The 24,224-nt window shown below is 39.9% G+C and overlaps 1 protein-coding gene across 2 annotated transcripts in view; it reads left to right on the top strand.

Moving 5' to 3' along the window:
- The window catches only part of RASGRF2 (Ras protein specific guanine nucleotide releasing factor 2), a 127,049-nt gene extending 112,927 nt beyond the window's left edge, over positions 1 to 14,122 (top strand). For both annotated transcript variants that reach the window (XM_065860561.2, XM_065860560.2), the window contains exons 20-27: positions 4,971 to 5,031; positions 5,680 to 5,783; positions 6,365 to 6,449; positions 7,066 to 7,263; positions 9,248 to 9,327; positions 11,164 to 11,281; positions 12,035 to 12,103; positions 13,267 to 14,122. In XM_065860561.2, coding sequence (XP_065716633.1) covers positions 4,971 to 5,031; positions 5,680 to 5,783; positions 6,365 to 6,449; positions 7,066 to 7,263; positions 9,248 to 9,327; positions 11,164 to 11,281; positions 12,035 to 12,103; positions 13,267 to 13,359 — 808 coding nt within the window. In that variant the 3' untranslated portion in view covers positions 13,360 to 14,122. The remainder of the gene's footprint in view (positions 1 to 4,970; positions 5,032 to 5,679; positions 5,784 to 6,364; positions 6,450 to 7,065; positions 7,264 to 9,247; positions 9,328 to 11,163; positions 11,282 to 12,034; positions 12,104 to 13,266) is intronic.
- The last annotated feature ends 10,102 nt before the right edge of the window (positions 14,123 to 24,224 follow it).

Raw genomic sequence — 24,224 nt, 5'->3', positions numbered from 1 at the left:
TGAAACTGAGGAATAATTTCTATCAGGGTGGTTTAGCTTTTCTGGTAAGTTGAAAATGTCCTTGCTCAATTCTGGAGCTAATTTAGTGAAGAATGAGAAAACAACAGAAGCAGAAGAGACAATATCCTCATGCCTGCATGCTATCTGACAATATAATTGTATGAACCGGGTTTCAAGTGCCAGAAAAGCAAAAGTTTTTTCTATATTTGCACTGAAAATAAAGATACTGTTTCTGGTGCAAAAAGAGGACATGGTGAAATGGAAATTGTTACTTCCCTAATATTTTTGCCTGATGCCTCCCATGATGCCGTGACTCGTTGTGGAAGTAGGATAAAGCAAACACTGAACGCTCTGTTCCCTAAGGTGTACAGAGTTCTCTCTCTCTTACTTGTCTCTGCAGATTACTATTTATTATAGTAGGAACAACCAGGACTGTGTTCCTCTTCACCAAGAACTGCTGAGCTTTAAGCAAACACTCCCATACTTCACCAAAATGCTGCAAAGAGACACCGTGTTCTACACCAGCGTCTCTCTCATATGATTGTTATACTTTTTTTCTGCCTCAGGTTACAAATTTTCTATCGTTTGCCAATGTGGCAGATTACAGTCAATGTTCTGCATGTTAAGAGAAGACCTGTAATGGAATAAGATTATTTCTTGAGTTCCTTGAACGGTCCGTAGGTTATAATGACAGAATGAGGAGAGCTTTCCTTTCTGCATTGACTTAGAAAAATGTTTGTGTCTAAGTGAACCAGGAAACAGACTGCAGACAGATGATGAAGCACTCCTTCCAAGGTAACTGCTTATCACGAAGGAGATTCTGTCCACCCAAATTGTCTGAAGTTAGGCACTCTGACTGTTCCTCAGACAGTTACAGAACACAGTGACTTGTGGAGGATGTGAATCCAGCCCTGGATGTCCTAAAGGTTTCTAGGGTCTTTCTTGTTGTAGAAATGTGTAGAGGTGCTCTCAGGTATTGTGTTCCTCTTCTGGTTCATCTACCAATGTCTGGTTTGGAGAAATGCTTCTCAGCCCATCACCACCACATAACCACCTCCTTGGAAAGATGTTATCTTTTCAGGTTTCTTTTAGATCGAGGGCTTTCATCTAATACTACTTAGAGGAATATAAATTACCTACCTTGAACTGAAGAGCTTTTTTACTGTTATTAGAAATCAATTTGTTCGAAGATTTTTGACAGCATATTTTTTATATGAAAGCACAGATTTGTCATAACTGCAAATTCTGATGAAGCTTTCATTCAAAAGGCTTCTCTGGAACAGGATGAAAAAGGGTAAGGTGGCGTGAGCCAGTTGGCATGCCCCTCATGATGTTAGCGATTCACCCAATTGCTAGGTGAGTGTAAAAAAATAGGCTTTTTATTTGTTCTGAAGAGGTGCTTGCAGCAGGCTTTTATATCTAAAAGGCTTTGGCATATCGAAACATACAGTCTATCAGAATTGTGGTTTGCCAGTCAACCCTCACTGTAGGTCTTGACTTCCCCAGATTTCAGTTTTCATGGCCTACTCCTGACTCTGAAAATTGAGAAAATCAGAATGAGGCTGGGAAAAGCATTTCTTATCCTAAATTCTATGTTGAAACGCTCATGAAAGAAAGTTTATGCTTTCTGACTCTACATATGAGTATGTTCCGTAGACTGTCTCCTTTAAGGGTATTGGGTACAAATGCCTCTTTTTAGAAACTTACCCAACCTTTGAATATATGTGCTCATATGTGCATATAAATGTATTGGAAAATCAGTCCCTTTGTCAGCAGCAATGAGAGGAGGAGGAAAGATTGGTTTGTATTCCAAAGATATTATTACCAGCTCTGTGAAAGACTCTGTATAAAATATGAATGGCAAGGAAAGTGTTTATAAGACTGAGCTGCTTCATGCTTTCTTGAGTCATCGCACAGAACAGCTGGTATTTCTTGTGTGATGAGATTTTTGTTGAATGGGCTGACAGGGTTTCTCTGTAGGGTAAAAAAGCTTCTTTTTTATGCAATATTTGTTCTGAAAGCTAGGCAAACCTACTGAAGTATATTCTGTTTGAGATTTTGTCAGCCTTATTTAATAACCCCTGAAACCTAGGGGAAGTTTCATTGATGGTGAAGCGGGAAGATGTAAAGTTCAGACTGAACAGCAGTGAATAACTTTGATAATTAGTCCTATCTGGAGAAAAAAATGATGGTTCAAGAACAAACTTCTCCTTCTTTTTCCTCAGAATACATGTAAATGAAATCCAGGGATATGCAGAGGTCAAAAATTGATGGATGACCAATTTTATACCTTGTGTGATCTCACCAGATAATACATTTCAAGCTCTATAACCTACACCATCTTGTAAAATATTTTTAAAATGTTTCATGTCCCATGAAGGAATGAAGATACACATTAATATTTTCTGCTATAATTTTTTCTTTAATGTTTGGACCGGTCAGGCATGAAGAACAGTTTTAGTGAGACGTTTAATCTTAGCTGATGACTCTAAGAATTAGGAAGTTATTTCTTACATATTTACTTCCTTCATTTGTAACGGTAACGATGGAGGCTTCACCCCATTCAGTCCTCCCTGAGAGGAATCCTCTTAAACAGTCTGGCAGAATCTCTCCCTACCCTTACTTTCTCTCAGAATGCTTTTCACATGGACCCGTGCTTCTTAACAAGCTTCCAGAAGGCTCTCCAAGGAGTGCAATGGGAACTGCCCAAGCAGAACTGATCAGCTCAGTCTATCTTCCTAGACCTCTGTTGAAACTAGGTATCCCAAAGCTGAGAACTGTGCAGACTGAAGTGGAAACTGCTATTGATGCAATCAAAAAGTAGCTTTATCCAGTCTAGAGATGTGTTGTCCTCTTCAGATTTAAACATAGAGCATTTCTGAATAAAAGGAGAGGTTTTTTTATGAGAGCGCCATGTTAGAATGAAAGCTAGGAAGTCTACATAAAGTGTGAGACATCCTGTTAGCATGAATCAGGAAGCAAAGATGGGGAAAAGTTAGTCTTTTCAGCTTTTTAAGAATATCATGTTTCCTATTTTGTTTTGTATGAAGCAAATACAATCATTTCTGTATCAAACATGAGAACTCCAGCTGTTAGAAAGCTATACGTAAGGAACTCAAATGATGAGTTTATGAGATTACTGAGAATACCTGGGGCAGAAAGGCAACCCCTCTCTTTTTTTATTGCCAGGCAGCACATGCTCTTATCATATAGTGAACAATACCTTTCTGCAGGCAATCCGTCATGAGATATAGCACGAAATAAGCTACTCAGGTTCCTGGTCTATTTACAGTTACTGAGGCTGCTCACCATTATTATGTGGAGAGGATTAGGCTTCTCCTGAAGAAGCAAACATTTAAGACTTCACATGACTTGCCCATCAGACATAAGGTGTTTCCACGTCTTATGAAGAAAGAGGCATTTTGTGTCTATGTGATAGGCTGAAAATGAATGCAAGGAGGGTTTTAGATACTTTCTCTGTGTATCTACATCTGATTTTATCGTAGCCCTCTAATTTGGCAAACAAAAAGGAAACAACAGCAACCCACAACAGAAGAACCTAGTGTACTAAGCATTAACACTTCCTCCCCACCCACATAGTACAAATTCCATATCTTACACTCATAGCTTCAGCCTCTGGGTAATACAATCGTTTTATTTTAACCCTTTCCACAGCTGGTACTTGGAAAGTGTGTTAGTACAGAGTGCAAAAATAGAGAATTGGAGGGACCATGAGAACATACCTGATCCAGTTGCTGTGCTTTCTGGAATGATCAGTAGAACTGGATCTTCTTCAACAATAGTCTTCTAAACTTTCTTTGAAAATTGAGCTGATGAGTAATACAACGTCTGTTTCAGTGCTTACCTATACTTGGAGTTGGAAAATTGAACTTAATGTTGAAACTATATCACCGCTGATGTAAATCAGTATATTGACTTCTTGCCATATAGTTGGTGTCTCTTAGACAGTCTTTCACCTACCAGGACACTATTCTTTCTCCCTAAACCTTCTGTTTCCTATATTAAAGAAATCCAGTCTGTTCAAGGTTTCTTTGAGTCTATATTTTTCAAATGAAGGGGTAAGATCTCAGAATTTTGTGCCAAGGTAGTGCATCAGGGTAGATGGGATTTGATGAATACTTACTATTTCTGCTGGGTTCATTTTTGACCCATTACTCTGAAATAGTCTGCATAATCACAGGTTTTCTGTAGCAGAATTGAAAGCATCAATTAATACTTATATTATGGAAAACAAATAATGTACTTGCTACAAGTAAAATCTGTTAGCAGTTTATGATCTGTTTCCACACTCACAGCTCTTTGTGTGAGACACTGTAGTGCCAATAAACAAGACCACTTCCTAGTGAATCAGTCTTTCATGCATGCCTATTCTTCTGTCTTTTTGTCGCTTCTCAAATGTTGATTTCTCAAACATTTCCTCAAACTGTCATTTAGCACAGTAGGTTAAAAAACAGATAAAAGGCTTGCAAGGTATTTTTCCACCTTTAGGTTTCCTGGGATTATTCAGGATAGAGAGCTTCTGATTAAGTATTGTTGTTATTGTGATGTATTTTTGCACTGCCAGTCCAGTTCTTGAAAAGGAAATTTTAATTTGTCCACCAGCTTCATTGCACTAAAGTCAAAGTGGAATAGATGTATCACTATAACCAGCAAATAAGCACAGTACTTATTGTCATTGACCATTCTATAGTATATGCTGTTCTTAGCTCAGAGATTTTAAGCCTCCATGACCATTGTTTTACCTTATGTGACTCTGATGTTATAGCACTTTGTACACTTTTACTTAAAACAAGACGTTAGATTTTAGATACCAGATCTTTTTTTTCTTTACATCTTCAATTGCAGTCTTAGGATTTATTTTAGATAAACATGATTGCCTAGCTGTTGTAAGGTTTTCTCCTCACTATAGACCTTATTTATACAGGATGTTCTGCTACTTTTTTTTTCAGGGCTCTTTCTCAGGATGATCAAGATGATACCCATTTAAAAATAGAGGATATCATTCAGATGGTAAGTTCATACTGAAATTTAAACATCAATACTCCTGCAGGAATGTTGTGGTTTTAAGTCAATAAAATGTAGCACAACTGCACAGGAATACAGGAATATCAGGAATATACGTGTCAGTTTAGAGAAAGTAAGAATTTGGAGTCCATATCAAAGATAAGCAGGTCAAAACTTTAGGATTCTAATTTAAATCTCATGTTGGTGTTTTTTTTTTTTTTTTTAAAAAAAAAAAGTCAATACATAAGAAATGGTGGCTCAGCGGCCACCAGAACCACAACTGGCCTTGACTGACAGTGCCCAAATCGTCCAAACCGTAGCCACCACCATCTCCTAAGTGCATTGCATTAATCCCAAGAAGAGTGTCAGCAATGAACTAGGTGCAGAGCACTTATGTGGAAAGTAATGCAGAATACACAGATGATTGACATACCTAGTTGCTCACAACTTCTTATGTGCCTGTTTTCCTGTGATTGTCCAGCCTGATGTTTACCCTCGTGTTGTTAGCATTTTTTCCTAATTCTTATTACTTTGTAGCAAAGAAGTTTCTCGCAACTCTGTGTTGAAAGTTCTCATGAAGGTCTTAGTACCCTGTGCTTTGAAATGTCATTTGATGCAAAAAGAGATCATTAAGCATTCTCCTTATTTTTGCAGTCAGATTGCCCAAAACCAGAGTGCTTTGAGACTTTGTCAGCCATGGAGCTTGCAGAGCAGATAACTCTTTTAGATCACGTAGTTTTCCGAAGCATACCATATGAGTAAGTGTTCTCCTACGAGTGACTGAAGCGAGCACGGTGGGTGAGTGACCATGTTAGGCACTACACTAAGTCGTACTACTGACAAAAAGGTTTGCACACATAACACGACAGTGCCCTTTCTGTCATTGCCTCTGACTCCACTATAGTTTGATCGTGTTTTGAAAGACTGAGTTCTTTGCTAAGGAAAAAAACCAACAATCTGTGGTCTAAGGCTCTGGTCTAATGAAGAGTGAATATAGTGTGGAAGTGCTGAGTGTCAGATCATCTGCGTTCATACAGCAGTTTAATATGGGTAGAACCACGTAAGCTGACAAGACCGATTTCAAATAAGGCCACAGTGCTGAAAATTGGGCATTGGGGGAGGGGATTAAGAGAAAAATTAATCTTCTTTATAATATTTACTGCTTCAGACAGCATTAAAAATGGTATAGTGAAATTCTGGAATTAGTGTAAAGCTGTGTTATCAGCTTCTAACAAAATGAGGTATACTTGAAATCCACTTAGGCTAGGGTTACACAGACTTTACTCTGTCTATTAAGAGCATTTTTGTTTGGTTTTTTTTCTCTCCCCTCGATTTCTAGAGAGTTTCTTGGGCAGGGTTGGATGAAAGTGGATAAAAATGAGAGGACACCCTATATTATGAAAACTAGTCAACATTTTAATGATGTAAGTACTCTTAAATATCGATTACTTTCTAAGAACTCTATTGACACTGTCTGTGACCTCTGGAACCTTTTTTTTTTACAATGTGATGTAACTTCTTGTCTAGTAGTAACTAAATGTTACAGTCTCTTTGTGATTAACCTTTTAAATGGAAGCACATGAAGATTCTCATTTTCAGGAATTGGCACTCAGCATTTCAATGGCAATTTAATACAGCAGTACATTTTAAACTATACTACAATGCCTTGTTGCTTACAGAAGAAACTAAATTTTCTCCAGAGAGTGAAAATATAACACCAATTCTGCTTAATGAATGCCCTTGTATCCCCAACCGTATCTTTGCTCTTTATAATTTTCCTGTAATTTTACTGAGAGACTTCCCAATCAGTTTTATTACTGTTGCCTTGGAGATACTCCCCATTGTGTGTTTTACCTGTCTTTCATATTATCATTCCCCTCCTTCCCTGCAACACTGTTCTCAATACACTTATTTTGGCTTTATAAAGAACTATCAGTATTGCTGTGCATTAGTTTTTTTTCTGCCCTGTTCATTAAATAATTGTGTGTTGAAAGGGATTATACGTAAATGTCCTAAATCTCTTACTCTCTGTTTGGTCAGATGAGTAACCTTGTTGCCTCCCAAATCATGAATTATGCTGATGTCAGCTCCCGGGCTAACTCCATTGAAAAGTGGGTAGCAGTAGCTGATATCTGTCGATGTATGCACAATTATAATGGTGTGTTAGAAATCACGTCAGCCTTGAACAGAAGTGCAATCTACAGACTTAAGAAAACTTGGGGTAAAGTATCCAAACAGGTAAGAAAGATTTGATTACAGTATGGTTTCTAGATTTCACTGGTCAGTGTGTTGTTCAGAGAACAACATGGTTGAGATAGGATTCCTCCCAATAAATATTTCTACTTTTACAATGCTCTGTTTGCTGGGAGTGACGAGTGGTACTGGAATTTCATGTAAAAGTATTTTGTATGTTGTTTATCCTTATTTTTGGTGTCATTAATTAAACATCTGCAGGAACAAACTGTTTTCAATGGAATTTGCAGGTTCCTAAGACTATGACTTGAGCCTGAAGTACTGAAATATTTGAGAAAAATAAATTTCTGTAGTTACTAGCTATAACTATAGTCAGCCCAGGTGCCTAAAAGAGAAGCCACATTTCCTTCCCTGTGCAGAAAATCAATAGAGAGGTCAGCACTTCTTCTCAAGGCGGTGTTTTTTTTGCTACCCAGTACGACACTATAGGCAACCAGACCTCATGGTCATGTAGGTGCCTGAGTCTGGATGTAGTGAATATCTCCCTTTAACCCTTATCTTGCTGCTGAGACTGTCAGCAGCATGGTTGAGCCTGTGGAAATTTCTGCCAATAACAAAAATAAGACACACAGAAAAAGAAAGACTAGCTGGGATGAAGAGTATCCCGTCTTCTATAGGGAGTTGCACTTGATGGCCCTTATGCGTCCCTTCCAACTCAAGATATTCTATGATTTATGATTTTATGTTCTGTTTTAAATGGTTTGGAGACATTGGTTGAATTATTTAAATCTCAGCTTTCTACTATTTGAAAAAGAAGGGAATATTTCAGTATGGTGGAATAACAGAGCAAGGAGATCAGTAGGGCAGAGCCAATCACTTGTAAATTAGGCAGTATTTGTATACAGGGTTTACTCCAGCTAATTGGAAGATTTCAGATTGCACTTTTTAGACTTGGGTAACTGACATGCTAAGGGTGGACTTCTATTATTGTGTTTCCTCCTCCTTATGTTTCTGCTTTGCAAAAGCACTCAAGCAGCCCAAGCAATTAAATCCACTTAAAATACATCCTGACTGCACTGCCTTCTTTCTCCAGTCAGCTTTTCCTCAGATGCTTTATAGCTGGTGCTATGTTCTTTTATTCAAAATTATGCTAAAACTCCTTTCAGTACAAACTGTTGTTTAAGAGTTTACCTCCAAAGAGTTTTATGTGTAGAATTTGTTTGATGTTTAAAGTTCTCAATCAACAACTACAAACAAACAAACAACAACAAAAATCATCAACAAAAGCCCAACGGATTAATGTTGTTGCACAGTTCTCCAGTACTTATTGGAAACATAATCTGAGTGTTTCACAGCTTGCTAATATAGAAGAAAATAAGGTGTCTGCTTCTGCCTACAGCTTTCTCTTAATTGGAAATTCAGCTTCGAATATAACAAATTTCCTATGATTCTCTGTGCTCTCTCAAGTCTATAGCATAAATAGGCTGAAAAGGAAATATATTTCACTTCAGAAATAATCAGACTCTGATGATGACCACTGAAAGTAATTATTGTAAAACAGTAATATATTTTCAAATATATATATTCAGCTTTTATCAGAAATTTGGATGCAAAACAAGCCTAGTGCAAGCTGTGAGACAGTGAACATCCTTTACTGTCACTAATTTCAGTAAACTCAGCTGAAGATCCTCTGCAACTTGTGAGATCATGTCTCTGGTATTCTTGTATACACAGTAAACTGAATTGCTGACCATTAATTTAATGAACTTGTGTTTTTCCTGAATTTGCAGGCTAATAATATTAGCATAGATACAGATTCTGTGTATCACTCAAAGGAAAATGTTTAATGCTGCCTCATCTCCATTTTCAGAAGTACACTAGGAACTGCAGTGAAGCTAAATTCCTAATGCTTGTGTTATTACTTTTGAAAATGGGGTGAAGATGCTAACTGAATTACACCTTTTCTAAAATCTTATCCCAGTCATTTATGTGCAACAACAATCACATTTGTAATGCATTTTCCTTCTAGACAAAAGCTCTCATGGACAAGCTTCAGAAGACTGTATCATCTGAAGGAAGATTTAAAAACCTTAGAGAAACGCTCAAAAAGTATGTTTCCCTACACCATACAACTGTGTTTTGTTATGAGCAGCGGATACTACATGTAAAAGATGAATTTGCTTTGATTAAGCTTTAATAATTAATATAATATTGGATAATATTTTTGTCTAATAACAAATTCTCATTTTATTCTATTTAGCAGTATTGTTTTGCTGGATATCACATAATTTAGTAGCCATGATCGATAAATATAATATCTCCAGAGAATTGCTGCAACAAATTAGACTATTATTCTGTGTGAATGTTCCCTGTTGAGGTTTTACTTACACTGATAAACATTTTCAATAAGTGTAAAGCCAGGTTTATAAATTAAAGTTCTTATTCAAAACAGGGTTCCAAAGAGTCCTTGTTCCAGATGAGAGGTTTCGGACTTAGGACTAAGCCTGAGTCAGTTTAAATATCCTTTCACCCCTTTATCTTGCTTGTGACAGTGGCCAGTAGCTGGTGAGAGGAACGTGGGAATGAGACCAATGTGCAGTGATTATTCCCTCTCCAGTGCCCTCCCAGCTCCCTGTATTCTGGCACTCTGGAAAACAAACTGGTTTTGATCTGCCAGATTATGTTTGACCATACGTAATTTTGATATCCAAAATATCCTGTGGCAAGAGTTCCACAATGTATGTATTGAATCCAACTGCATGTGTACAAAACCTGTATTTTTGCAAGTTCTGTAGTTACAAGTAATTTTTCCAGGACTGGGTCGTACAACTACTTTAAATGATTTTAAGAGAAGCAAAGGGTTGAACCACCAGAATAATTTATTGAAAGTTTCAAAATATACATAGTTAGTCAATTTTTATTTAAAAACTTTGTTGGGGAGCCAATAGCTTTTTAAAAAATGTTTTTACTCACAATGCATGAGCAGGTTCTTTTTTGTACTTTCCAGTTGATATATTGCTTGCTTTTGTACAACAATCATAATGTAAAACACAGAATGAAGTGCACTGCTAGGCACAGTGAGCAGTCTTTCTAAGTTAGCAGTACAGCCGTCACCCTGCAGTTTTCTCATGCCAGAGCTCCACAAAACCAAGTTTGCTACTATTCTGCTGACACAAGAGTCGGTGAGCGTGGAGCAGCGATTATTGCATTAGAGAAACCACAATCATTATCCCATTCCTCCTGTCCCACCAATAAAAGAAAACCCACATTCTCTAGGGTCTCTGTTGCCATCCTTGTCACCTCTCTTTGTCTTTCTTCTTGGTGTTCACTGTTGAGGCGGCCTGAATAGACTTTGACAGAATAGTACATACATACATATATGTGTATACATATATGTATGAATATGCATGTATGCATTCACACATACGTGTATGTACGTGTAAGTATGTGTATATATATGCATGTACATACATACATATGTGTATGTATCTCCACACACAGACACATACACATGCCATTGCTATACTGGGATGCTTACACGACTGCAGAACACCAACTACTCGGAAGCAAGTCCATGAGCATTTTTAGCTTCTGTGTGGAATCTCTTTCTGAGATCATCTATCAGCCAGGGCTGAGATATGCTTGGAAGTGTTCTGTGAGCCCAGAGTGTACCTGTTCTTCCTCTCTCTCCGTCACGTCACCATTCTACCTTTTACTAAAGGTTATCTGCCGTTAATATTAGATAATGGACAGAATGCATTCGATTTGTCACATGAAGAGCAAGTGCAACTCAAGCGAAGTCAGAGAGGCTGTTTGTCTTACAAATGAATGCACCCTATTGTTTAGAAGTATGTCAAGTAATAAAGAGTTTGTGTTATACGACTTACAAAAAAATTGCTTTGCAAATTTAGCTATAGACAAATATGCTGATTTCTTGTTTCACAGTTGTAACCCTCCTGCCGTTCCCTACCTTGGAATGTACTTGACAGACCTGGCATTTATTGAAGAAGGAACACCGAACTTCACTGGGGAAGGCCTTGTCAATTTTTCCAAAATGAGAATGGTAATTTTCAGTTCCTTATACGCTTTTCCAACAGGTGTTTAATTATGTGAGTTAATTATTGATTTAATTATAACTCCTTTGAATTTCACTTCTAAGACATACAAGTATATTGGCATCGTGCAAGTTAGGTAGCTTATTTGAAAGCAATTACTTGACCCAGTCTTCTATCACCACCTTCTGGTAAACTGAGTGTTTTTACAGGGTGAATTTGCCTCTGATTTGTTCTTTGAGAAGTGACAGACAGGAAAAGCAGATGTGCAAAGCTCATGAGGGAGAAACAAAAGCCTTTTTGAAATAACCAAATCAAAGGAATGTAGTGATTCACCAGAAAGCAGTCATCACAATCTTCTTTTCAAGTGCGCAGTGGTCTATCTGAAAAAGCATTTTAAAGTTGATTTCTCTCCAGCTACCATGTAATGTTGATTTGTAACAACTCTTCAGAGAAAAGCATGCAAATTTCACTTCTAATATCAGCTTAATAGCCACCTTATGGCTGCACATTGCAGCAGTCACTCGAGGCAAAAAGAGTATAGGGAGAGGAGAGGAGAGGAGAGACAAGGTGGTTCACTTGAGACTGACTGAACAATAATGGTTTAGGAAAGTGAAATCCCTGGAAACTGTTTGGGGATAATCTTTGCCCTCCCCTCCCCCCAGGATAAGTTGGATAATTTGGCGCAAAATTCTTGCCTTATGTTGTTTAGCTGAAATCAAAATGCAGTTGTACTTACTCATACACATGTATTCTTTTGCAAGATCTCACACATTATCAGGGAAATACGCCAGTTCCAGCAGACCTCCTACCGCATAGAACATCAGCAGAAGGTAAGGCTCTTCCTAGACACTGTCACTTACTAATAAAATCAAAGCTGCAATAGCAATTAGTTGTAAGATCACAGCTGTTCTTCAAAGCTGAAGTCGATGTATCCTGCTCCCCCACACACAGAGAGCAGAGAACAGACAGAAATACGGACAGGCACTGTGGGGCTGTAATACCCTCACCTTGGTAGAAACCCTTTCTTTGACACTAGATAAAAGCAAGTTTTTTTCACCTTCTCTGGAAGCTCTTTCGGGATTTTGCAGCCTTCGTGGGTCTGGCAGGGCAACAAAGATGCTGAAGGGAGTGGAGCATCTCCCGTGTGAGGAAAGGCTGAGGGAGCTGGGGCTCTTTAGCTTGGAAGAGGCTGAGGGGTGACCTCATTAATGTTTACAAATATATAAAGAGTGAGTGTCAGGAGGATGGAGCCAGGCTCTTCTCAGTGACAACCAATGGTAGGACAAGGGGCAGTGAGTTCAAAGTGGAACACAAGAGATTCCACTTAAATATGAGAAGAAACTTCTTCTCAGTGAGGGTGCCAAAGCCTGGCCCAGGCTGCCCAGGGAGGTTGTGGAGTCTCCTTCTCTGCAGACATTCAAACCCACCTGGACACCTTCCTGCGGAACCTCAGCTGGGTGTTCCTGCTCCATGGGGGGATTGCACTGGATGAGCTTTCCAGGTCCCTTCCAGTCCCTGACATCCTGTGATTCTGTGAAGGGGTTCAAAGGGAAATGTCTTCTCCCTGCCCAGCTGGAAGCACAATTCGCCCAGGAATCTCAGAACGCAGGGACTAGGGGACAGGAGGTGGCTGGAGCCTCTGTTGGTGCTGTGTGCATCCTGCAGTTCTTTTCCCCTTGTCCCTCATGCGAGCCATGAAAACTGGGCTAAAATCAGTCTGTGTTTTCAAATAAGATTTGATCTCAGGCTCCAGAAGAGCAACGTTGGCTGAGGTAACCTGGCTGAGGATTTGCCCATTCTTGAGTGAACATACGTGATTGCTAGAGTGCTGCTGGGGCAGCTTCACAGCATTCAAATGAGCTGTTGTGTTTCTCTGAGAAAACAATGTGAGAGGATCTCAGGCTCTTAGGTGGGCTGAAGGGAAAAAATCAAAGCACTGGAATCTTTGTGGAGATAACATGCAGTCTGTTCATCTGTGTTTTCTCCATTCCAGGTCACTCACTATTTACTTGACAAGACGCTCATCATAGATGAAGATACCTTGTATGAGCTTTCCCTAAAGATTGAACCCAGACTCCCTGCCTGAAGAGCCAGCTTCGCCTCAGAGTCTACAGAACGCTTTAATATAATTAACAAAATCGTGCATGCCAAGTCCTAAAGACAGCAAGGGAAATATTGAGAAGAATGCAAGCTCTCTTTTCCAATAAGAGATACCGAGCCTCACAGCATTTCCCTCTCAGGCAATGAAAATGAGCATTGGAAGACAAAGATGCTTCCTACATGGATTAAGTGATTGCTGCTTTGCAAAGATAATGTTTTGCAGTAGAGACTGTGCATTTAATGGAAAACAGGAGACTTTCCTGTGAACAGGTACTCATTGTAGCCGTCTTATGTGACAAGTTAAGGGAACAGATTTAAACGGTGATAATATACTCATATATGTTAAGTGAGCAAAATGAGATGACTGTGATGTGGCCTGGGCTGATCGCTAACTACGTGTTCACATAGGCAGTAATGGTAGTGATGTCCTTATATCATGTTAACTTCATTGAAACACAGGATCTTAACAGTCATCTGCTGTCTTGGAATGACATTAAGGTAGCATCTGGTATCTTCAGATCTGCAGTTGTTGAAAATATTTGTTCTACATTTAATGCTACCCTTTGTAATATGTTAACCTTCTTATAGGCAGTTGGACTAGATGATCATTGTAGGTCCCTTCCAATTAAAATAATCTTTCTCTTCTCTTCTCTTCTCTTCTCTTCTCTTCTCTTCTCTTCTCTTCTCTTCTCTTCTCTTCTCTTCTCTTCTCTTCTCTTCTCTTCTCTTCTCTTCTCTTCTCTTCTCTTCTCTTCTCTTCTCTTCTCTTCTCTTTCTCTCTCTCTCTCTCTCTTTCTCTTTCTCTTTCTCTTTCTCTTTCTCTTTCTCTTTCTCTTTCTCTTTCTTTCTCTTTCTCTTTCTCTTTCTCTTTTCTCCTATCTTGCCAGGCTTTCCTAAGGTGACTGATTTTACGTATAAATGAATTGTAAATATTTTTTCATTAATACACAATGAGAGTATTTACAGCATGGAAAGCAAATGAACTAGTTGAAAAGCTGTAAATAGTTGCCAGCCTTGCAAGCTTCAGCTGGGAAATAGAAGGTTAGGAGCTATACCTGAGACTCAAGAGATCCGGACATGCAGTGAATGGGATGGTTACTCACGTTGCACACAGCCCTGGAAAAGGCACTTTATTTTTCTGCACCTCCTGCAGCTTCTCTGACAAGTCAGGCTACAGAGCACTTTCTGGACACAACATGGTCTGGCAATGGGTAGTGATCAGCAATTAACACTAGGAGCTGGCGTGACAGTTTCGTTTTTCATGGAATCAGTGGTTTGAAAAATGTCTGTTTTCCTGTTCAACCATTCAACACTGACTAAGCTCTAAAATCGTTCACATCAGTGGCAAACTTTGTCTGCCAGTAGACAGAGACTGTATATTTTTATCTAAACTAGTATTATCATTTGCATATGGGCATATGCTTAAGAAAATATGCTATTTGTAACTGTTTTCAAAGCCTGTGCTTTCGTGACATACCAGGTAGGTAGATGTGATTTCTACAGCTAGTTGGTACTTCCTGATCAAGAGTGGCCTGTTGTAGCTGCATGGAAAGTGAGCTCGAATGCATGCTGTAAAGTGCATCATGGCATAAAACGCAGGTAATAGCACTGTTGAAAAAAATTGGCTGGAAAAGTGTCCTTACTTTTCCAATGATATTCAGCCAGTTGAAGAAATAGGGCTATATCACTGTATACCTCCCTTAAATCCTCTCAGGGAGACAGGTGTTTAAAATAGATTGTGACCTAGGCCTATTTGATCTGACATTTCTTATGACAGTCATGATACTTCGTAACGCTGGCGATGAAAAGTGGATCTGCCTGGCTTGTGGTTTTTGTCTTTATTTGCACTTTAATTATATTGCTGGCCCAGCCCAGAGCTGCACAATAAATTCCATTCGTTCTGTCTGACTGTAGCTGCTAGCATTTATAAATGTACCTTAGCAACTGTAAATTTCACTGAGGTTCTTCACCACAAGGACCATCTCTTTGTAAATACCTGCATGAGGAAACATCAGAAATACCAGAAAACTCCTCAATGAGAAATGCAGATAGCAACAGAAAATGAAATTCCAGAAATATTTTCAATTGTTTTGGCTAATGATTGCTATAGGAATGTATATGGAAAATGTTACTTATAGAAGATCTTTGTTGTCGAAAATGTGCTTGTTCTTTTTACTAATGACTGACAAGAAGCTGATTGCATTCCAACGCATGATACTAAAAAACAGAAAAAGCATGTTTTTATTTGGACCACAAAACCAACTTACTGGGTACTTTCTGTACAAAAGCAGTTACCATACAGTATTTTCATGAAACACTTTGAAGTAATGAAGAAACGGGGGAAAAGTGGTCCAAAAAGTAATTTCTTAACTTGACTTTATTGTTTCTCTTTTGAAAAGGAAATGTGTAACAACTGTCAATGCCAGTTGGCATCTCTGTTGTATGCTGTTAACTGCTGCTTTATCTGCCTGTACCCCATTCTACCAAACTTCCCTGGTGTTCTTAGGGTTACAGGGTACAATTCTTCATCTTACTCTTTTCACAGTTTGTTGGTTTGTACTTTATGTGTGTATATCAGTTCTTCAGAGTTTCAAAACACTCAATGCATTTTGATGCTTGCAATATGCAGGGGTGGTGCTGTGCTCGTGCTGCAGTATTACAAATGGACAGAAGAAGAAAAAGGGTTAAACATGGGTTTTTTTTCAAAGGTGCTGAGCATCTATATATTAAGATCAGTAGACCATGTGGTAGTTCAGCCCCTCTGGAAAAGCTTATACTACTTATATGCCAAAACTTACCTCCTGGGTCAGTGGCACAATTTAGATTAGAATCACTAGAGTGACTAGATACTTTATTTGTGCTCAGAGCAACAAGAAGAAGGTTATGGTCACAGTAATGTTTGATTTGCTGATGTCTAACGTTAATCTTTTCGTTTGGGGATACCGTGCATTCATTAAAATACAGGAGGTGACTGCTCAAAGAAGTGAGTGTGCATCTTGTTATCCACAACCCTGGCCAGTGTTGGAACCCTCACCACAGCTGGAAGCAGCTGTTTTGCAGAAATCCTGCGCAGCGAGTGCAGTCGGGTTCTGAACTTCACGTGCGAGTGGCCCGAGTGCCTCTGTTGTGGTCCTGCTGCAGAGTTTGAGCCATGGCAGTAGTTAGTGGGCAGCAGCAACCTGCTATACATAGGGCTTTGCCTATTACGTCTATTTAACCAGCAAGTGCGGTCATCTCCCTGTACAGGGATTGTAGAGCTCCTTGCTACTGGCTTCTCTGTGCCACTCCACAACAGCCATATAATATATAGAGATAGAAATCCCAGTCATAAAACACACACTATTTGCCTCTGGTGTTTTAGGGAGGATGTCTCCAAGTGAAGGCTTTATCGCTTGGATCTTGCTGTCTTTTAGGATCTTGTCCATTATAGCTTTTATGCCGTGGAAGCAGAGCAGACTTGCTTTTCTGCAAACAGAGCTGAAAAAGCCGAGCTGATTCAGGATTTGCAAGGAAGAGGAGGGCTGAAGCGCCTGTTACTTGCCTTTCTTAGCTCCTCAGCTCAGATGCAACAGCAGTTCTCACGTTGGAGAGGCTGCTCCCTTCAGCAGCCTCCGGACAAAAAGCGCCTCAGGGTGTGCAGGCTGGCTGGCTGTGATGGGGATAGCTTATTTCACCCGCTGCTTCAGCAGTGAATGCGTTTGCCAGCAAAGTCCGAGGGGAGGTTTTGCAGTAATTTCTTTTTATTGCATACGTAGCAGCCCGGATTCAGCCCGTCGTTTTGTGGGAACCTGGGCGGCAGCACAGACACGTCCCCTTCCATGTGACAGAGAGCACTTGTCACACGCTGATATGGAGTTAGAGTTGCCTTCACCCCAGCCTTCACTCCCCACATCCCTCTCCTCCCCACACCACATTCACCAGTATTGTTAGTGGACTGAGCCCGTGACTGGTCATCGTGTGGAAGAAAAACCAGATGTGTTGAATGTACAGTGGCAGTAAGTGCATGTTCTGTCCCTTTTGGCTAGTCCTGTGATACATGAACACATAGCTTAATAGTGAGAGATGATACTGGGACTGACCACCCTTATTTAAAAGTAAGGAAGAGGTGTCCATCCTCTTTCTGCTTTCTTAGTTCTTAATACTAATTATTTTTCTGTAGGATAAAAAGGAACATAACTATTTAAAGTATTTATTAACTTTAACCATGTTGATTTTGATTTCAGGACATGTTCATGATCCCAAATTTTCCTTCGTAATCGTTAATTTAAGGGGTTTACAAAAATATTGTTTTATTTGTATTGATACTCAGTCTTTCCTCCTTTCACTCAGCAACATCAAACTTAGATGTATGATTTAAAATTATCACCAATAGAGACATTTTACCCATTCATAATTGTTATTCATTAACGGCAAAATCCTTCAGACCTCATTCTGATAATACCTTAGGCTTCACTGAGAGCTTTTCATAAGTAAGTATTTGGGGATCTGGCTCTCAGCTATTTGCCTGTTACAGTTTTTGCCTCCAAAGGTCAAATGTCTCTGTGTAGGATGCTTTGTGTCCAATACGCTGCTCAACTATGGTTGTTTTGTTGTACCTTTACTTTTGAAATAGTCTCTGAAGTTCTGTTCTTTAGGAGAATAGATGTATGTTTATTTGACAGATGTACTTATACCTAACATGTTACGTAGTGCACAATCCAGATGTTTTTGCATGTATTATAACTTAACTTTTGACCTCGGGTTATTGCTTTGTATTGTTAGTAAGGCATATCAGGCAGGGTGTTGTGCCTATATGCCTATTAAACATTCTTTTTTTTCCTGAGTTTCAGGAGTCCTTACTGGTATCTGTTTAATTCCACACAGTCCCCCCTCCCCTGAAATGTTAAATAATTAAATCTAGTCCTTCTGAATTACTGAGTCTTTTGGAGAAATGTGGGAGCACAAGGCACAAGCCATTAATAAGGGCAGCAAAAATCAGAAAAAAATCTGTTTCTCTTTACTGGAAAAGAATGGTTTGAATTACTGCGCTTTATTCTTTGTTTGTTCATGCTGCATTGCAGCTGCTCTGGGCATCATTGGCAATAATGCTGATTTTAACTTGGAACAGAGAATGGGATCCGCTTCATACACAAGTAGAAATGCTGATCCACTGTGAGGTGTACAGCGCAAATAACTAATAAGACAAGTAACATATTAAACCAAACCAGCCACACAACTCATTCTTCTTCAGCAGAGGAAAGCCTCTCCCTTTCCACACCTTTGCTCCCTTTGTAGGAAGGTACAAGTAGGTGGAGTTTAAATACAATCCCAGAAGGTGTTTAAGGACTTACCATTTCGATAGACAATTTCTTCAGGCAAAAGGCAACGAATTACATAAATAGAGAGTAGATAACATTGTCCCTAACTTCTTATTCCTGTTATTAAGGGTTTGGACTTTGTCTAAACATCCCTAATCTTCTCTTGCTGGTGTCCTGCCCTGGATTTAAAGAAATAGTATCACCCAATTTATACCCAAGTAAACACAGAAAACATTTTCTAAGTATGTTATGTCCCTCCTGTTCCAACAGGAAAACCAGTCACACAGAGATAAAATTACTTGCAAATTGAAGCAAAATAATTAATAAAGTTTCAGACTACAAAGCCAGGTTTCCAGCTTCTGTTATATGCTTTAATCACTGTTTACTGCTTTCCTTTGTTGAATTGTGTAATTTCTTTAAGATAGAAAGATACCTATTAAATTTATTTCAAGAAATAACATATTTTAAGTAGCTAAACAGCAGCAAGTCAGGTCGATGTAAGATGGAGATAAAGTAAGTGACATATTTAAATCAGCATCTATTCAGTTCTCTGTGACCTTGCAGTCGCATTTTCTGCAATCTTTCACATTTTTGATATTTCACATAAAAACTAATTGACTAAGAAAGCAACTTACTCTTGGAAGTTGTGAGACATCTTCAGCGCAAGAGAAAAGATCAAACTACTTGCCAAGCAGCTCTGTTTAAACGTACTGCAGGATAATTTTAATTTAAAGTTGTTTTCCCCACACTTCAAACCACTTCATTAACCTTATACCGAAGACTTGGCTGGTTTTACAGATTTCCTTAAGGCTGTCATCACAGGGCCATAGAATCACAGAGTGGCTTTGTTTGGAAGTGACATTTGAAGATAGTCTAGTCCAACCCCCTGCCATTGGCAGGGATATCTTTCACTAGATCAGGTTGCTCAAAGCCCTGGTCAACCTGACCTGCCAGAATTCCAATTATGGGGCATCCACAACTTCTCTGGCCAACCTGCTCCAGAGTTTCACTACCCTCATCATAAAAATGTCTTTCTTATGTCCCATCTAAATCTACCTGCTTTCACTTGAAAACCATTGCCCCTTGTCCTGTCACTACAGGTCTCAGTAAACAGTCTCTCTGCAGCTTTCTTATTGGCCTATGTTAAGTACTGAAAGGCCGCAATAAAGTCTCTCTGGAGCCTTCTCCAGGCTGAACACCCCAACTCTCTCATCCTGTCCTCCCAGCAGAGCTGTTCCAGCCTCTGATCATTTCTGTGGCTCCTCTGGCCCCTCTCCAACAGGTCCATGTGTGTCCTGTGCTGAGGAACCAGAGCTGGACACAGGACTCCAGGTGGGGTCTCACCAGAGCGAAGCAGAGGGGCAGAATCACCTCCCTCCACCTGCTGCTCACGCTCCTTTTGATGCAGCCCAAGATACAACTGACCTTCTGGGCTGTGAGTGTACATTGTCGGCTCATGTCCAGCTTTTTGTCCACCAGCATCCCAAAGCCTTTCTCTGCATGGCTGCTCTCAATCCCTTCATCCCCTAGTCTGTACTGATATGACCATGAGCCAGCACTGTGCCCTTGTGGCCAGGAAGGCCAATGGTACCTGGGCTGGATTAGAAGGGGGGTGGTCAGTAGGTCAGAGAGGTTCTCCTCCCCCTCTACTCTGCCCTGGTGAGACCACATCTGGAATATTGTGTCCAGTTGTAGCCCCTCAGTTCCAAAAGGACAGGGAACTTGCTGGAGAGAGTCCAGCACAACCACAAAGATGCTGAAGGGAGTGGAGCATCTCCCATGTGAGGAAAGGCTGAGGGAGCTGGGGCTCTAGAGCTTGGAGGAGACTGAGGGGTGACCTCATTAATGTTTATAAATATGTAAAGGGTGAGTGTCAGGAGGATGGAGCCAGGCTCTTCTCAGTGACAACCAACGGTAGGACAAGAGGCAATGCGTACAAACAGGTACACAAGAGATTCCACTTACATATGAGAAGAGACTTCTTCACGATGAGGGTGGCAGAGCCTGGCCCAGGCTGCCCAGGGGTGTTGTGGAGTCTCCTCTGCAGACATTCAAACCCGCCGGACACCTTCCTGTGGAACCTCAGCTGGGTGTTCCTGCTCCGGTGGGGGGATTGCACTGGATGAGCTTTCCAGGTCCCTTCCAACCCCTGACATTCTGTGATTCTGTGATATCAGGGATTGCCCCAGCCAAGGTGAAGGACCTTGCACTTGGCCCTGTTGAATTACATGGGGTTTGCACAGGCCCACTCCAGCCCATCCAGCTTCCTCTGGATGGCAGCCCATGCCTCTAGTGAATGAACTGCACCACTCAGCTTGGTGTCATCTGCAAACTTGCTGAGGGTGCACTCAATCCCACTGCCTGCGTTATTAACAAAAATATTAAGTAGTATTGGTCCCATTATGGGCTCTTCAGGCACCACTATCCAGCCAGTTCCTCAGCCATGTAACTGTAAATCTATGAAGTCCATATCTGTCCAGTTTACAGAGAAGGATGTTGTGGGGGATCATGCCAAAGGTCCTACAGAAGTCCAGACAGACACTAGCAGTAGCTCTTCCCTGTCCCCTGATGCAGTTACTCCATTATAGAAGGCCAAAAGATTAGTCAGCCGCAATTTCCCATGTCTCTCGTCAGCTCCCTGCCTTCTATGTTTTGACATGTTTCCAGGAGGATCTGCTCCAAGATCTTACCAGGCACAGTAAGATCATGGATTATTGTTCAGAATGATTTATCCTAGAATCGTAGCATCATAAGCTAGTTTGCATTGTGGGGAAACTGTTTATTACTTTTTAGCATGTTGCAAGAAAACAACTAAATATTCTGTAAAATTATAGACCTACTTAAATTATAAAATCTTGGAGGAAATCTCACAGCACACAACCCTTTTAAATCTTGAGGGGGAAGGTAGTTGGGACAGGCTGTTCAAATTCCTCAGCTCCGTCAAGAGAAAACGGAAATTGGTCTTGACTAATTGTGCAAAATAATTAATGATAATTGTGAAGACTAAGCTATGTCTTGAAAGTTATACTAGAGTGTTCTGGCCCTACGTACATATAGCCTAGAGGAAGTAAAATTGGAAAAGATAAGATTTTTGCTTGAAATTCCCCACTTCAAAAAGGACTGAAAAATCATTTGTGTTTTTTCCAATGGATTGACTACTGGAGCCAACCTGCACATGTGGGTTGATAAGTGTAATGGCGGAAGTCCTTTAAAATTCGTTTTCCTAGAAGTAGCAACTCCCCCGTGTAAGCCTCTTGCAATCAGACATCATCCTACTGCTGCTCATGGTGTGCACATGCCTAGATGGATGGGTCAGAAACCAAGAAATAATCATTACTAAGGGCTTGTGTTCTCTCCCACTACTCTTCCTGGAAACTTCTCCTTTATACAAATTGGGGACAATATGTATAAATCATGTCTAGATCCTAGATGTATTTCACACAAATCAAAGGTAGTAACTTTTCCAGCCAGGGAAGACACAAAGTCCTGTCAATGCTCTCTCTTCTGCTCTGAATATTAATTGTTTATTTATTCCATTTTGTTCACCATTAAAATTCCATCTCCAATGGGAAAGCCATCTGAAAAATAGCACCTCTTTCCTTCTCCAACCACATCTGCTGGAGCTTCCATGACAGAAATGCTGGATCAGCGTGGTGAAAAGAAGGAAGGTGTCCAGACTTCAAAATACCTGAATATGTTTGTTGGCTGCATTTCTCTAGTCATTACTCTCTTGAATTCCTTGACAATCACAATCTCAGAGTTGATTAATTTCACCATTTGGGCCACTTTACATGAACTGATGCATTTTCAGTACCGTTTTATGAGGGGAATAAGAACACTGCCAGCGGAAAGGCCAGTGCTAGGGATCCAGATCCGTAGTTGGGGTATGTTTTGAGGTGAAATCAATGGCCTGCTGGATTGTGAGCTCCATCACCAGCAGTGGCTGGTCCTGTGGCAGCAGTGGAGAACCCTCTGCTGGGTCAGAGAACAGAGGATGTCAAAGCCTCATCTTGTAAAGCAGTAATGTTAGTTCATGATCTTGTTCTCAACATACACCCTTGAGAGAAAAACAGCATTTCAGTGAGGTACAAATACTCTTTTTCCCCTTTTTTAAATGAGACAAAAGCTTTGCCAAAATGTCACACAAGAGCAGCTTTTCGAAGGGCTGAAATTTTCTGAGACAGAATTATCCCCCCTTTCACACACATGATCTACACTAGACAATACCTACCCTCGGTCTTGCTGCTCTAATTAGAAACATATGCCTTGTGATACTGTGCAATGCAATCTGCAACACAGCTGGCAAAAATTGTGTGATCACTTTCAAGACAATGGCACTGAAGGCCACGTGGTTCTCTCACAAGGATTTTGGATATTCCTGGTTTTCCAAAGGGTCCACTCCTTTTTTAGGGAAAGCTTTTCTCCTCCCTTTGGCCAGAGAACACACTGCTAATTATAGAGAACCTTTCCCACAGTATGTGCTGGATGTCCTGTGAAAAGTAACTTAAATAACTTTAAAAAAATGAGGCTATTTTTTGACAGGTTGTTGAATTTAGTTGATCTCTTTATTTAGCAGACCTGTATTAGTACATTAAAGTGACTTTCTCTGGAGTAATCCTAACTGTAGGAGGACTGTTCTGTGCCTACTTATGCGTTTGACCATGATGAATTTGTGCCCATGCTTAGGAACAAACACTTTCTTAAATTCCATCAGCTTCATTTGGATGTAAGTGGTTGAGTGCCACCTCAAAATGGATTTTTTTTTCCAGTTTGGGATCTCACTGACTGCATGTATGCTATGTAAGCAGATATTGAACAGTCACCAGAAATCTCAGTAAGAGGTCTGGCAATCGCTTGGTAAGCAATTATATTTATTCCCAAGATTGTATGTTTCACTGCATTATTCCAAGTCCGTCTTTAGGAATCTCAAGAATTAAAGACCTGTCAAACCTGAAAACCAGTGATTGTTTCTGTCCTAATCCGTTTGACTACTAATAAATTATTTCCCAGATGTGGCAATATGACTCTATAGAGATTTTCTTTGAAAGAAATTTGTTAATTGGAAAGGCCTTCCCATAAAACAAAATTACCTTCATCTGGTCCATATAGGTAACTTCACTGTTCAGCAGCTTCCACAACAAACTCCAATGGGGCACAAACTATTGCTGAATTTCAGCTGAGCTCCCTGTGCAGGGACAGATGGCATTAATATGAATAGCAATTGAATTAGCATTCAGCTGCTGCTAATATCCCCAGAACAAGCAATGAAACCAAGACAGCATTTTAATTGGGAGATTTCACATAAATATTTAGGTTAGATAGACATGAAAATATGACATTATTTATGGATGGTACTTAGCATCCCAACTGTTTCTGTAGCTGAGTTCCTCACAAAATAGATCAAAGAACAGTAGTAATACCAAGCTATTTTTTAAGTATTAATGATATATTCTTCAGAAATCATAAGGGAACTTGCTAACACTGTTTGCGAGGTATTTCCAATGCTAGCTGGCAAGTTGAGTTTTGTTTGCATCTTCTGTTCTTTCAGGCTTTG

Source organism: Patagioenas fasciata, chromosome Z (assembly GCF_037038585.1).
Source record: "Patagioenas fasciata isolate bPatFas1 chromosome Z, bPatFas1.hap1, whole genome shotgun sequence".
NCBI lineage: Eukaryota > Metazoa > Chordata > Aves > Columbiformes > Columbidae > Patagioenas > Patagioenas fasciata.
Note: the sequence above shows the minus strand (reverse complement) of the source record. Positions and strands in the feature narration are given on the sequence as shown.